This window comes from Pteropus vampyrus, unplaced genomic scaffold, assembly GCF_000151845.1.
Source record: "Pteropus vampyrus isolate Shadow unplaced genomic scaffold, Pvam_2.0 Scaffold85, whole genome shotgun sequence".
Classification (NCBI taxonomy): domain Eukaryota; kingdom Metazoa; phylum Chordata; class Mammalia; order Chiroptera; family Pteropodidae; genus Pteropus; species Pteropus vampyrus.
The window spans coordinates 7,254,760-7,271,675 of record NW_011888866.1 but is presented as its reverse complement, the minus strand read 5'-3'; the positions used below and the strand labels follow the sequence as shown (position 1 = coordinate 7,271,675).

Sequence of the window (16,916 nt, the reverse complement as noted above, 5' to 3'; positions counted from 1 at the left end):
GGCTTCAGTGAAAGCAAATGCTTACTTGAAATTGCTGGTTTTGAACTTGATATCTCTCCAACAAAGATTGGCTCATCATCATCATCATCCTCAACCTCTTTCACTTTCTTTTGCCATGGTTCCAACTCTTCTTCTTCACATTCCATAAAGAGTTCTGCCATTTTCGAATTATCTAATTTTCAAAAAGAAAGCAAACCTTATTTTCAAAAAGAAAAATTCATTTTTGTAACACATAGTATGATATTCAAGATCTACTTTAATAACTCCCATAGCAATTTTTAAATTGATATCTGTAGTTGGTACATGGTAGCAACAGTGAGAAACTGAGAGCTCATTCTCTAAGATAGAGATGACAGATAACTAGATAGAGAGACAAATAAACAGATATAAATAGAGAATGGTTGACTGTAGTTAATTATAATGGATAGAAAATCTGGGAACAGTCAAATTGAGTTTCAGTCATATGCCTGGAATAGGATTATACCTACAAAAAAGACTGCACCTAATCATTATCTGAAAAAAAAGTACGAACAAATGAGAGATAAACTAAAAATAAGAGGAAATTGGTGGGAGATGTACTAGAAAAAGTGAACCAAATTCAGTAAATGCCAGACACAGAGCAAAGCAGGGATGAGGTGCTAGACTAAAATAAGGGAAAAAAAATGAAGCTTATTCCATTCAGGGCAAATTAGATATTTCTCACCTGAAGATACAGACTAAAGAACATACAGTAACTATCACCACCCTAGATGTTCTGACCAAAGACAGAGCTACCAGGAAGCATTTTTCTGCTTTGCTCTTAAATACGGACAACCAATAAGTACCAGAAATTTTAGAAAAACTTCCTGTCTTTCAGACCAAAATCAATAAAACAGAAAAAGAATCCTAAGGAAAAGCGGTGATACAGAGAGCAGGAAAAAAAAGAAAAGAAAATACAATTAGCATCTTTACAGCTATTATAAGAGAAGAAAAAAAATGTTATTAAAATACTTAGAAAACAAAAAAATAGGATTAAAAATATGATAGCAAAAATTTTTCAACTCAGGTTTTAAAAAATTGAAAATGTCTCTAGAGCTGGAATTGAGAGAAAAAAAACAGGGAACCATGCATACACACCACACTAAATAGATACAAGGTTAGAAAAGTAATTTCAAAGGTACAACATTCACCTAATAAAATTAACAGAAAGAGAACAGAGAAAAAGTAGGGGTAAGGAATCAAAGAAATAATGCAAGAAAATTTCCTGGATCAGAAGACATAAACCTCTGTGTTGAAAGGTCCCACTAAATACCCAGATCAATGATCAAGACAAATTTATATCAAGATATAACATCATGAAATTTCAGAACAAAAGAGTAAAGAGAATATTCTCAGATCTGCGAGGGTGGGGGGCATAAATAGGTCACACATAAAATATCAATAAGAATAAGAACAGTAGCTAGAAGACAGTAGAATAATACTTTAAAAATTCTTACCAAAATTATTTTTCAGTCTAGAATTCTACACCCAAACTTTTCGTCAGGTGTGACAGTAAAAACTAGCAAGATCACACAAGATAGCCAATGCAGCCTTTCTCAGGAAGCTAGTATAAAATCCAGCAAAACATGAGTCTTAATCAAAAAGAAGAAAACACAGAGATGTAGGAAACATGGCATTCAACACAAAGTTCCAGGACAAGAGAAGTTCAATAGGCCGAGAACCACTAGTCCAGGCTAGATCAAGAGAAGTGTACTTCAGAAGGAATGTCTCTGAGAGACCAAAGAAAAAAATGATTAAAATGTAAACTTTACAATTACCTACCTGTCAAGTTTTACTGTGTAAAAAAATTGAATTGAGAAACTAATGAAGAGTATGGGAAGACTTGAGTACAAATTTTTAAAAACTTAGCGAATGAAAGTATTAATTACTGGATAAACCAAAAGAAAGGGGAAAAAAAGAAAGATCTGCATCCCCCATATGCTAGTCTCTGTATAACAGCATATTAATAGCATTACTACACTCATCAGTGAACGTTATTTATTATGGTCATAATGAAAACATCAAATATGGATTTAGTCAAAAATTGAGATATTGTATTAGGAGTAAGTTGAAGGGGTAGCTGTAAGAAAGCAAAAATCAATATTAGAAATGGTTAAAACATTATGCAACAGACAGCACACATACATATGTACATAGGCATACAAGCACTGTTCAAGAAACTGTGGTTAAGCCATTTCTAGCCTTTTCAGATTGTTTGACTTTTAAAACTATGTGCACATATTTCTGTAAGCTGAGAAAAAAGAAGAATGAGGAAGAGGAAGGGAAGGAAGACATTACTGAGGGCCTAAACTAAATAGCAACAAATGGATACAAGTGGTACTAAACTAGATAAATGAAATAAGACATAAAAGACTACAGTGCTTTGGGGATGGCTACAAAGGAAATACTTTGCCAAATTAGGTGCAAATCTTCTACAAATTTTTTTAAAAATTTTCCCTTCTATAAAACTATATAACAAATCATTTCTTGATCTAACATTATTTAAATGTTTAGTAGTCCACCTACTAAAAAACTGTTATCTTCCCAAATGTCATGAACAGAATGAACTGATTCCTTTCTTTTCTAAACTATACTGCTTTACTAATTATATATGAGTTCTTTAAGTCAGATGTTTAAAAATATCATCATATGTCCAAGGCCAAACTGAGCATCTTGAGAGTATATTTCCCTTTACACTTCAGATAGGCAGGAGGCACACAGTATATAATAATCTATGGAGTAGGAACTAAATAAGCAAAGTCAGGCAATACCTAATTTTTAAAAGAATTAGAAAACTTCATTGTACACCCGTCCCTTAATTTACGTGGATCATCTGCTACACGCGTTTTTATGTGGAAGAAAACTGTGTAAAAAGAGTCCATCACTATGAAAAAGATACTAAAGAAATAGGTCAATTTAAGTCATAAAAATATTTATTTCACATATTTTCACCAAAAAATGCTAATGAAAATTCAGAATAACCAAAATAAATTTTATTTGCTGTCAGTGTCTGTGCTGTAATCTAAAGCAATCGACCTTCTCTTTTTAACTGGCACAAAGTCACTATCTTCATCACTCAAAATATTTGGAAGTACATACTCACATTGCTTGCTATATGTAATACTTTATGTGGCATCAATTCCAGGTTTTCAATTTTCTCAAAAATTTTTTACAAGTATATGTCCCCTTTAAAATTGTTATAAGTAAAAACAGCTCATGTATAATATTGGTTACTTATGTTTACTTACACTGAGTTAAGACGTGTTATCTTTAAGCGTTAGCGATGTAATCACAAAGCAATATGCATGTGTTACTAGTATCTTTAATTGAATTATGTTGCAACTGGTGTGTTGTGTCAATCTTACAGCTATCAATTAGTGAGTTAACATTTTGTTAAATTAGTTTCAACAGTTACTGACCGCAGCACAACAATCAACTTTCAAATGCTGCAGTGATAATTGTGTATTAATATTATTTCTTTGTACACTGCTGAGTTAAGCTATTGTTCTTCAGAAAGAGTAATCACCAATAATGGAAATGAAAAAAAAAACAGTGTAAAATGAGACCATGTAAATGGAAACCAGGAATAAAAAAATCCACATAAATGGGGGGCGGGGGAGAATATTTACTACGTATATATAAAAAAAAATACCGCGTAAATCAAAGGATTGGGTGTGTACTGATAAAAAAAGGTATCATTTATTTCCGGTTGGTATATGTTACCGGGCTCAACTGTGTTTCTCAAAAATTCACGTGCTGAAGTTTTCAATGCCAGTAGCTCACTATATTTGGAGACAGGGACTTTAAAGAGGTAATTAAGTTAAAAAGAGGTTACAACAGTGAGCATTAATCCAATATGAATGGTGTCTTTAAAAGGAGATCAGGACACAGATATCTGCATGGAGGTAAGACCAACTGAAGACATAGGAAGCAGATGGCCATCTATATGAAGAGAAGCCTGGAACAGATCTTTCCCTCACGGCCCTCAACAGGAACCAACCCTACCAACACCTTGATCTTTTAGTCTCTAGAATTGTAAGAAAATAAATTTCTGTTGTTTAAGCTATCCAGTCTTTAGTACTCTGTTATGGCAGCCCTAGCAAGCTGATGCAGAAGACAAAGGTCTTCCTCATTCTTTTAACAGAGCACTGCCATTATCAATACAGTAGTCCTCTTTTATCCATGGAGGATACATTCCAAGACCCCCAGTGGATACCAAACTCTATGTATACTTTGTTTTTTCCTATACATACATACACACCCATGATGAAGCTTAATTTATAAATTAGGCACAGTAAGAGATTAACAGTAACTAATAATAAAATAGAACAATTATAACAATATATTACAGTAAAAGTTATGTGAATGTAGTCTTTCTCAAAATATCAGATGCTACTGTACTCACCCTTCTTACAATGATGTGAGTTGATACAATGCCTACGTGATGAGATAAAGTGAGGTGAATGATAGGCATTGTGACATAATGTCAGGCTACTATAAGGGGATGTGAACACAAGCACTGAGACACCTCAACAGTTGTTCTGACTACTGAGACAGCTACTTAAGTGACTTGACTAAAGGACAGGTTATATTATGCAGCATGGACACACTGGACAAAAGGATGATTCTCATACAGGGCAAGATGGAGCTGGACAGCAAGATTTCATCAAGTTACTCAAAAGGTACACAATTTAAAAATAATGAATTGTTTATTTCCGGAACTTTCTATTTAACATTTTCAGACCATGGTTGACTACAGGTAACTGAAACCACAGAAAGTCAAACCTCGGATAAGGAGGGCCTACTGTATGTCCAGTATATACCATTGGAAAAAAATTTTAAAGATATATAATAGCTTTATGATTTTTTTTAGAAATATTTTGTCTATGCATAGAAGAAACATATGTGATTATGTATACCAAACTGATAATTAATAGTAGTTATCATTGGGAGTAGGGAGAAAATATTTCATTTCTACTTTACTCATCTCTTAATTTGTTTTTATGTGAGCATTTGTTACTTTAACAATTTGAAGTGTTTTTATCTTTAACGCATTTCCCATTTAGAAAAAAAAGTGCAGCTCTCTGCCAATGTTAATTTAATTTTACATAAACACTCTTTGAGGCTGAAGCAAATCTAGGTTTTTAATGTGAAGATAAAATATAAAAACCATTCTTGGAGTTATTTCTAAACAGAACTTGTCTCTCATCCTAATGTAACAAATGTATACATAAATCAAATTCATCAAATGACTTTTTGGCTAACAACTGTTCGAGAACGATGTTAACATCACACATAGGAATGCTACATTTTCTAGGATTTGACAGTTTCAGCGATCAAGAATTACTATATTTTGTAAATGGAAATACCACTACTAAAAACAGAATGCTGTAAATAGAATAATGTCATTTGTTTCCAAAAACTATTGACATACTAGAGTGATGCAAAAGTAATAATGAAGGCAAGATATTTTGTGGCAAATTTCAGGGGTAAGGCCAGGACTGTAATCTGCGAGTTATCTCAGGGTAAACACTGCAGCCACAAGCGCAACCAATGAGTATTCTTGGGGCAAACAGGAAATGGGTTCAGAAAATGTGCCTAGCTCTCCTCTTTTCTCCTGAAGCAAAGTTATCATTACATAAAGCCAGGTATACTAGTATTAGTCCTGGCAGCAACACTTACTTTTTGGCTGAAAAAGGATGTCATCCATCAAGTTGCGGAGTTGACTTTCTGTAAATTGCCACCTAAGTACTGGTACATTATATCTATAAATTTTATGACTCACTTTATGTAATGCCGAATATTGAAACAGGAAATTTAAAATTCAGAAACTGTTGGATCTAATTTTGATCTTCAAACTCACCATGTGATTCAGACAATACAGCAACTTATATCTCAGTTTTCCTTCCTATAAAAATACCTAGTATTAAAGTGAATTTCTTTAAATTAAATGTATACATATTTCATTTTTTTTCCTATAAAAAGCTCAATTTTTAAGTTTGATATGTTTGACATATACATATAATATTTTACATAACTGGTTCATTCCTGAATGAACACAAATTTAGTAAGCAAAATGGTGATTCTAGTAAGCACTTACTACTTGAATAAGTCTAAATTATTAAATTATAAATTGTTTAAAAGCATCCTTTTGTAAAAATGACTAGTAACCTCATAATGTATTGTTTAAGTAAGCTAATTTTCAAATGCTAAGTGACATTAATCTTTACTGTTACCTATTCTTCATATTTCAGATATAAATAAAATTATCTTCATAAGAAAACAATTAGAATACATTTTAATTTATATTTTTCTGATTTTTTTCAATGAACTTAAAAGGAAAAGAAAATTAGTTGGATATATTTTGTCAGATTAATTCATTCAAAAATACTACTCATTGACTTCTGTATGCAAGGTAATGTACTAAGTTCTAGAGAAAAATCGAAGATGAACAAGTTATAGTCCTTGCCTTCAGAAAGTATAGTATATAATTCCTTGGGCTGAAAAACAAATGCTATTAGAATAAACATTATTAAACAACACATTTGAATTGCTTTAAAACAAGAATTTGTTCTCTGGATTCCCACACACACACAACTGCATAAATTTTACAGAATATACAAATTTTTGTAAATCTGTTTTAGTTATAAAGCAAAAAAGTTCAAAAATTAGATGGCAGAAACTTAAAATATTGAGATACACAGTTAATTCAGCCTTCACATTCCTCTTTATCCTCAGGCTGACAAAAACAAGATTTCCTGCTTTTCAATTTCTAATGTATTTGGTCTGAACTGAAATAGTCCATAGAACTGAAAAAATATTATTTTTAACTTCATAAGTAATTGCTACAGATGTTTGAACTACCACAAGAGACTCTAGTGACTCTTGTGTTTAAATTCACCAAGTTTTGAGGTCTAGCTATTTAGATCTCTTTAGCTCAATTATTTGCAGCTTGTTTCTAAACTAAAATCAATGTTATATAAATATATATGTGTGTATATATATATGTGTATATATATATATGTGTGTGTATATATATATGTATGTGTGTATGTATGTATATATATATATATATATATATATATATATATATATATATATGTCAGGTAGATAAATATGTCACAATTCTTGCTCAGCATTAAGGACCTACTACAAAGAACCACAATTTCCCAGCCTATGAGACTCATTATACAAAATTTTTGTTAAATGATCATATAAATGTCTTGGCAAAACTCTAAAATTAATATTCGATTTACAAATAAATGACCTGTCTATATGAACAAGCTATCTGCTGCCTGTGACTATACAGGTAACTTTAAGATAACCTACTTCAAAAGCCTTAGGACCATAATAGCTAGGGACCTAAATTCGTAACATTTGCCAACACACTAAAAAGTTGGAAATCTTCATATGCAACTAGAACCATTAATTTCAGCCTATAGCTACTTAATGTTCAAAACCACAAATTTTAATAAGTTAATTTCTTTATAAAATTTCATATTTAAATACCTGAATTTTATCACATTTTAGTTGTGGGTCTCTCCTTCAATTATATATGGGTTTATTGCTTCCAAAGTAGGTTTCTGTTTGTGTGACTTGTCTTACAATGCCAAAGTAGATATCATCGTTCTCTGCTTTTTGAATCATGTTACAATTAATTTCCATGACGAAATCAATAGGTGATAGATACTAAGGTGATAGAGTTTTAAAAATGACTCTCCTTCAAAGACTGAGTGTTAAGATAATGAACATTAAATTAAAATTAATTTTTTAGTGTCTCCTTGAGATAGTTGGAAATTCTTCAACTCACAAAACCAGAGTTGGAAATATTACATTGTTACTCATAGTTAAGAACCCACTTTGAATCCTTAAAGCTCGATTCACTTGGGATTGGAATTCTAAAATTAAAGACCTCCTTTTCAATATGCCACTAGTGACAAAGACTAAAGAATTATTTATAAAATGAAATAGAACATAAACCAAAGCTTTAATGTTAGTGGAATGATATGAATGCCTGATCTCTTGGAAAATTTGTGAGAGGAAAAAGTAACAGATCAAACTTTTCTGAACAATATTTCAGCGACCCTGTGTCATCCAAATCATACTGCAGGAAAAAAAAAAAAATCTTCTAAGTATATAAGCAACACTGTTGAAGTTTGTTAATGTTTCTTACAGCTCATGTTAATCTTAGAGTAAATTTATAAGTTAGTTGAACTTTATTTTTGTTATACTTATTTTGAATATAAATTTTTACTATTTAAAATGATTATATTTATTTGTTTTATATTTTCCTTTTTATGTTAAGTTAATCATATTTGGTTTTGGTGTTGCTAACTTCTTGGTTAGGAGTGCAACTTCCAATTAAAACATTGTTTTTATGATGAGAAAGAAAGATTAATTTTATATAGTGGTTTATTGGATTATTTTATTGAATAACTAACTTTTGGAGTCTGGGAAGATGGAGAACTTACCACTTACCATATTCCTCACATATACTTTTGTATTCTACTTATAGCCAACTCATTTTTAAAAAGGATTTTTTTAGAAATTAAAATACAAGATGTATGTAAAATGAAAGTGTTTTTTTTAATGAAAATCCTGTAAGACACTTTATCCAAATGTTAATTTTTATATGTTGGTATTTTTGAATTACATACTTATTTCGCTCTATGAGATTAGTAGTATGTAATTTAACCATGTTGATAAATTGTAGGTATGTGTGTTGCGTTTATATGAGAGTTTAAAGTTATATATTATGTGTTTTATCTAGTTTATAAAAGCTTTTTTTAAAAATGATGAAAAGGATGTGGTTCCATAGTGCAGCACTTAGCACGTCTGCTTTATACCAGGTCCTGGGTTCGCACCCCAGTGGAGCCATGGCCTATGGTCTACGGCCATGCCACTCTGAACAAGCCCAATGTCTGATCTCAGAAGCTAAGCAGGTTCAAGCCTGGTTAGTACTTGGATGGGAGACCACCTAGGAAGACCAGGTGCTGTAGGCATAAATAATAATACGTAATAAAAAAAAATAAAAATAAAAAAATGATGAAAATGTGGCAGCATTGCTTTTACAGCCACATTCCAGAAGGCTTATAAAGCTAAAATTTCATCATGAGAAATACTACTGAAATGAAGATCTTATATCATCTTATATAACAAAATGATTTCTAAATGCTCAGCTGATAGCTTGTAAATTCCATTATAATGAAATTGTGATCTGCTCTTTAAAATGAGATTTAGCCAGGAGTTAAAAATGGTTAAGATTTATTGAGTGATTTCTGTGTGCCAGGCACTGAGCTATGTGCTTCATGTGTATTATCTCATTTATCTTCATTATAACTCTGTGATATACTATATACAGAGATAGAGAAAGGGATGGAAGGGGAGGAGAGAGAGAGAAATGCAAGGCACAGAGATTAACTTGCCCAAGGTCACACAGCTAATATGTGGTTGAGTCAGAAATTGAATTTGGCATTCATTCTTTACCAGGTTTTAATGTTTATGGTTAATAAATGTTTACAGTATATAGTGTACAGTAAAGTATAAAGTACAGTGCTGAATTAAACTTTAAAGATGTTGAACTAAGAGCTTAGACCCAGAATTGCAAGGTGACTTGACTGAAAGCTGTGGCAGTGCTGGAGCTATGACTTGGTTCTTCTGGCTCCTAGCCTAGTGCTCTTTTTTTACGTGCAGACTCTATAGTTGTGGTTTGTGAAATTGCTTAATCTTTTCCCTTATTGGATAGTAAATAGATCTATATCTAGTATGTAAAACACCTATGCTATAGTGTATGCTACGTGCACTATAGCATAGGTGTACTATGTGCTAGGTCAAATGCATTGCCTTTATTGTTTAACACAGCGACACTGCATCAGTTGATACCTATCAATGGGTAAAAGTAAATTTTCAAACAATTAAAAATTCCATTTCCATTTTTTAAAATTTTTTATAGAAAAAATTATTTAAGATATAGTTTAATGTTAGATACATAAAAGCTGAAACAAAAAATAATAAAATAGGAATTATAATTAATTATGTTAGCAATCTCCAAAAGTGAATGACCATCTTTGATAAGTAAGTCGCTTGAAATTAATTTTTTTCTCTGTAGAAACAGGTGTACAAACATGGGCAGGCATGAAATTTCTACCTGAGTCAGTAGCTGAAGTAGAGTGTTCTCTTTTCCTGGCTATTTTGGAGCCAAGTCTGAGCTGCAGAAGCCAGAGATCTTTTGGAGCTTTGAGATTCCCACTTCATATCTTTGCTGGATATTCCATTTCAAATATCAACTGATGTAATTCTTCATAGAATTCTATACCTTACCACCAAAAGTCTGAAGTGGTTACTTTTGAGGGGTTTTTATGGTGATAGCATACTCCAGTGGCTGAGATGCTAAAGGAATCCATGAAAGCATTTATTAATTAAAAACAAGAATTAAATATGGCAATGATTCTTTACACCAGTGTTGTTCAGTAGAAATATTCTGTATGTCCAATACAGTAGCCACCAGCCATGTGTGGCTTTGAGCATTTGAAATGTCACTCGTGAAACTGAATTTTAAATTTCATTTAATTTTTAATTACTTTAAACATAAATAGTCACAGACATATTCTTGAAAAGAACACACTCTACACAAAATGCACAATGAGAAACATCAGATCACTAGCAGCTAAAATACTAGACAGAATATTGAGGGATTGTAGAAACTTTAGAAGTTATCAAATCTCACTTAATTTCTGAAAGAATCTAATTTTTCAAGTAGAATACTGTCTTCTGAAAATGGTCACTCCAAGAAAAGTAGAAAGAGACCTAAAAAAAGGGAGAATATGGATATACTTAGTTTTATTTTTTAAATAAACCAAAAACTTCAAATGCTGTATTTTAAAAAAAGATTATACATTCAGGAATCTTAACAGGCAAACAGAAAAAGGGAAGGGTTGGGACTCAGTCTAGAAAAAAGTGGCCTACAAATCAGCTCAGAACTAGGATTAAAAAAAATTCAGGTCCTAAAAGGGGCTGCCCTAGCTATTTCCAAGAACAAGGCTCAAAGAGCAATTCTTGTTCTTGTCCACCTCCTAACTTAAAGAAAAAATTTCATCTTCTGAAGGTAGGTAATCAAAGAATTACCACTTTAATTCTCAAAATAAGGAGAAATCCAGATCGATTCCTTAAAACCTACAGGGGATCAGAATATGCCACCTCAAATCTATCACTTTGGCATAAGCACTGCTTTGAGCTGAAGACAAATAAGAAACAGAAAACACAGAAAGAGCTCTCTGCCCTCTACCTATCTGTCTAAAAGCAGGACAAAATTGTCCTATTATGAAGGTTTTCCCCCGTCGCCTCTCCCATACCAAAAGGAAAAATTACCATTATCATTGGAGACAGAAAGTCGGCACCAAGTTGGGTCTACACAAACAAATCTTACTAAAATAACTCTTATCTTTTATTAGTTTCCTCTATATATTTATCCACCATCCTTCAACTTATCACTCCTAGGAGACTAAATTCCTTTTCCTTTGTCCTGCCACTTCACAAATTTATCATCCTTTGTTAAAATGGTAAACATAAGCCCCCGTCAGTGTCTGAACACCTCTTTGTGTCTTCATTTCCTTTCTATAAAGACCACTATGAACATAAAAGTTAAAATACTAACATCAAATAAAATTTGTGTACCTCTTCTCCTGTTACCCGTTTTTTAAGTTCAATTTGCAGGTCCCAGGCATTTAATCTAAGAGGATAAAGGAAATTTTTTCCTCTATTACAAAACAATTCCCCAAGTTAGTAAGCTCAGTCAGATTTTCTAATGACAATATACTTCGTAATAAAAACAACTGAAACTTTAAAAAATAATACTTAATCATTTTCTATCTAACACAAGGCACAATCCTCAACACTACATAGAATATGAAAAAGTTCCTACCTCAAGAAACTATCTAGTAGGGAGATTATGATAAATACATAAGTATTATACAAAACAAGGAATGGGAGCTATAATAAAAATTAAAACTGCTATAGCAGAAGTTCTTGATAAGATATTGGGGGAACCATAGAAATAAGAAATGTGCAAAATTTTGTGAACACTTGTACACTTTCAGGGAGCATCAAATTCTCATAAGGGCCTATGAATCAAAAATGCTAAGAATTTCTAGGTTCGGGGATTGAAAAAAAAATCACATCTAGCTGAGGAATCTGGAAATGCCTCCACATGGAAGAAACATTCATATTAATCCTTAAAGGAAAGATGTTTTTGTTACTGTTTTTTTTTAAGTAAAAATAAATGTTCACTGAAAATGATTCAAACATACAAAAGTAAATGAGGTAAAAAGTATGAATCCTTATTCCCTCCCCTGCCCTATCCCCAGTCATGCTCATGAGAGTTCGATGTGTGATGCAATGGATAATAACAGTGACGGAAGATAGTTAAGGTTATAGTTCAGTGGTAAAAAGGGCATTCATATGCCTTACATGTGTTAACGAAGGGCAATATTCGTAGCAACAATTTAGACAAACACCATACTATGTGTAGATTAAATTTATAAATGAATATATAGTATAATGTATGTTAAATAACAAACAAGGCTTTCAAAGATTTCAAAAAGCTAGAATGAATGGTAAAATCTAGAATTTTGTATTTGCTCAAAAAACAGCATGTGCAAAAGATCTATGGCATAGCAAATATAAGAGACTGCAAAGAAACCAGTGTGAATGGAGAAAAGAAGCATGGAGGTATATGGTAGTGTGTAAGACAGGAATCAAACAATGCAGGACCTTAAAGACTATGTTTAGGAATTCTGTCCTTATCCCAAGAGTAATGGAAACCCACTGAGGGAATTTTAAGCAGGAACTGATATGATCAGATTTGTGATAGTTTCAAAATAACAGAATTTGAATCTAAAATCAAAGAGATGGTGGTTTTATACAATCTGTTCTAATTCAAGTCCTACTTAGAATACTGTGATTATGATTCTTTGGACTGTAAGTAACAGAAAAACTCTACTCAAAGGGGCTATGCAACAGAGAATTTATTGGCTCATTTAGAGAGCTAGCTACCGGCACAATTCAAACAATGGTATTTAAAACTGGATTTTCTCTCTCCATGCCCTGGCTTTGCTTCCCCTATGTTGATTCTGTCCTCAGAAAGGGTCTCCTGTTGTGAATGATAGTAACAGTTCTAATCTAACGCCTTCCAAATTTTAAGTTCCAGGCAATAATAAGAGGACCAGCTTTGACCGAAATTGATTGGCTTTGCTAAAGTCATATGCCCTTCCCTAAGCCGATCACTACTGCTAAGAATCTGTGATAGGTTTAGTCCTAGATCACATAATACCAGAGGTAGAGACCCAACCACAAACAAAACAAAACAAAACAAAACAAAACGAAACAAAACAAAACAAAACAAAACAAAACAAAAAAATCCACTATTAAAAACTAGAGGAGGGGGATAGTTCCTCAAAGGAAAATCAAAACATGTTACCAATGTTAAGAGTGAATGGATATTGGGTAGCAAAAACAACAGATGTCCACTACAAGAAATTAGAATTAGAGCTCTGTCTAGGTCAAAGGACTAAATATAAATAACTTCAGAAACATGAAGCTGTGGGACAAGAGTGGTAGAAGTAAAAGCTGTTTAGATATTTTAAAGTTTGTCATAAGAAAAAAAGAAAGAGGGTGACTTGTTCTTTGTAGATCAAGTGACAACAATAACAATATTTATTTATTTTGAATAAATGAGAGAACTTCATTCTTAGTATTGAGCTTCAACTGCTTAATTCATTATATACTGCTATACGTTATAAATTATAATTATAATAACAATTTATTGCTACCATTAGGTAATATTAATTAAATGCATATACGATTTCATCTCATCCTCAAAAAAAATCTATGAAATTGACCCTATAATTATGCTTACTTTACAGATGTGGAAACCGAATCATACAAGTTAAGTACACAAACTAAGTAACACAATTAAGTGGTAGAGAAAAAAATTCAAACCCAGGCACTTCAAACGTCAGAGATTTCAGCTACACACTATTTGCCTCTACCCAGAATAAGACTAAAATTACAGGGAAGCAGATTTCATCCTAATATAAGAACGAAACAATTAGCAGTTAAAATATCAGCAAATGAAATGAACTCAAGATATAAGATTTTGCCAAAAAAACAAAACCAAACCAAACCAAAAAAAACAAGCATTATGTAATTGAAAATGGTCACTTTCAAGATCTCCAAGGATCTTTCCAAGCCTAATATTATAAACATATCCACCCAACACAAGCATGTGAATTTCTGCCTAGAGTGAAAGGAGAATTTTTATTATTTTATTAACAAAAGAAAAACTGCCCTAATTGAAAATGTTGAATTATAAAACTTCATTTTGTAATTATCAATAAAACATTTTGGTATACTCAAATATTTTCTAGAAACTTTCAAGTACAAAAAAATGAACAAAGCAGTTGGGTTGAAACTCAACACCAAGGATGAAATTCATGTTTATTCAAAGCAGATAAATTCCTGAAGAAAAATAGGTGATAATTTTAAATAAAGAATAAAAGCTGCATTTTAATAAATAAATCTGTTTGATGGTTTAACTCAGAACTCCCAATGTTAGCAAGATCTATAAAAATTTTAAAGATAATGTTAATAAGCAGAAAGCCTTTGCAGATAGATACTTCTTGTGTCACCTTTCTTTCTGTAAACTACTGGTAGGTTGACTTAATACACAAGAACCCAGGTAATTTTTTAAAGTCTTCTGTATTAATTATACTTCAAAATGACAGAGTAAGGTGACCAGAATAATACATGTTTTATATTTGTTACCAATTATAATATCTGTATTATGAAAGATATAACAGTTTATCAGTTGTCACTGTTGTTTCCTTGTAACAAGATATGGACTAAAATGTAGCAGAATAATCTCCATATAAAAATAAAAGCCTGGGCTTCAGTAGACTGCATAAGACTACGAATCAGTCTATATCGAAATAGTCATGAAAAGTATCTACATAAAAGGAATCCTTCTTCAAAACAGGGTATAGGGAATCTCTCTTTGCACCACCTTCCACTTCAAGTAAAATCTCCTGCTGATCTTGATCCAAGCTGCAGACAATTTGCTCTGGATACCACTGTCAGTCAAAACTAAGCTGAATGCAGCAGGCACAGCTACATTTTCTTCTGCACAGTATTCCGTTGAAGGTATCCATCTGAAGATCTCAACAACCCTCATAATTAAATTACCCTTTCATTTTCCTTATCTATTTTAACCCAATTTCTTGAAATATTCTTAGTAATTTTCTGTATGCCAACAGACTGGTTTTCTATCCACCTCCTCCTCCTCTTAACTTCACAGATTCTCCATATTCTCTTCCTCCTTAGATAATGTAAAATCAGGTTTCCCATAAAGTTTAGGCCTCGGCCCTATACAAATTGTTCCCTAAAAGACAGATCTAACAAATTCTACAGTTTCAGTTATCAGTTCTCACTAGTAGTCTATAAAATCATAAAATATTAAACTCCAACAATGACTTCTCTTTTAATTGCTGAAAACTGCTATATGGATAACTTAAACTCATGTCAAATTCAGTATTTCCAAAAAGTGAAAACAACTTCCCCACAAAAATTAGTTCTCCAGCATTATTTATAATAGCCTAAGTGTGGAAACAAGCCAAATGTTCATCTACTGATGAATGGAGAAACAAAATGTGGCCTATCCATATAATGAAATATTATTCAGCAATTTTTAAAAACTGAAGTACTGATGAACTGATGAACTGAAGTACATGGATGAACTTTGAAAACACTTTGTTAAGTGAAAGAAGTCAACCACATATTGTATGATTCCATTATAGCAAATGTCTGAAATAGGCAAATCCAGAGACAGAAAGCAGATCAGTAGTTGCCAGAGGCTGGGGAAAGGAGAGAATAGGGAGAGACTGCTTAATGAGTAATGGGTTTCCTTTTGAAGAGTTGAAAATAATCTGAGATTAGGTAAGTGTTGATGGTTGCCCAACATTGTGAATGTATTAAATGCCACTGAATTTACACTTAAAAATGGTTAAAGCAGTGAATTTCATATTAACCTTACTTCAATTTATAAAATTAGTTCTACCTTTGCACTTCTCTTTTCCTACAAATGAAAACTGTCATTCTTCTGATCCTGTGTCTTTTGAGTATTTTTCAATGTCACTCTCTTTTATTCATCATATCTTATCAATTCCCCAGTCTTATAGAGTATTCTTTCAAAATATTTCCCACAACCACCCTTGCCTTTCCATTTACGAAGTACTTGTTCAGGCCCTTACCTCACACCTATAAATAGCAGTAACAAGATTTACTTTATAAGATTCACATTATACCTAGTCTTTACACATCTGGATCTGCTTTCATCTATTCAATACATAACCACCAAATCAGCAATTTCCTAAAACAATGCTTTCACTGAATCTCTTATCAATTCCAAACTCTTCAGTAACTCCCCACCAATCTATGCATCCTAGGGCTAAAAGTTTCCAGAATGCAGTGAGGTAAAGAGTTGGCCAAATGCTCTAGGAGCTGGTGCTTCCACCAGTGGCTGGTGCTGCCAGGCTGCAAGACTAGTCCTGTGCTATGTAGCCCAACAGAGAGAACATACATAACCACAAAATGGAAAGACTGAGAGGTTTAAATGTGGGAATATCAAGGCATCACATTTACAAAATGACAAAACATAATCTGGCACCCAGTATTTCAATGAATGAAATGAAGTTTTTCTGAGACTCAATTTCCTCTACAAAGTATGGATGATGAAATATCACTCAACTCAAATAAGTAAGGGTGAAATGTAACTGTGAAAAATTTTGTAATCTCTAAAACACTACAATAAAAGACTAGAAAGACAACTCCTGTGTTATAACTTCTGA

General features: G+C 32.4%; 1 protein-coding gene across 4 annotated transcripts in view; it reads right to left on the bottom strand.

The window, feature by feature from the left end:
• ZNF280D (zinc finger protein 280D) overlaps window positions 1-16,916 on the bottom strand; it is a 181,943-nt gene that overhangs the window by 77,615 nt on the left and 87,412 nt on the right. For 3 of the 4 annotated variants that reach the window (XM_011363437.1, XM_011363435.2, XM_011363438.2), the window contains exon 2: window positions 26-172. In XM_011363437.1, coding sequence (XP_011361739.1) covers window positions 26-161 — 136 coding nt within the window. In that variant the 5' untranslated portion in view covers window positions 162-172. Of the gene's footprint in view, window positions 1-25; window positions 173-16,916 lie in introns of those variants that run through there. The other variant, XM_023532562.1, reaches the window with a different exon arrangement.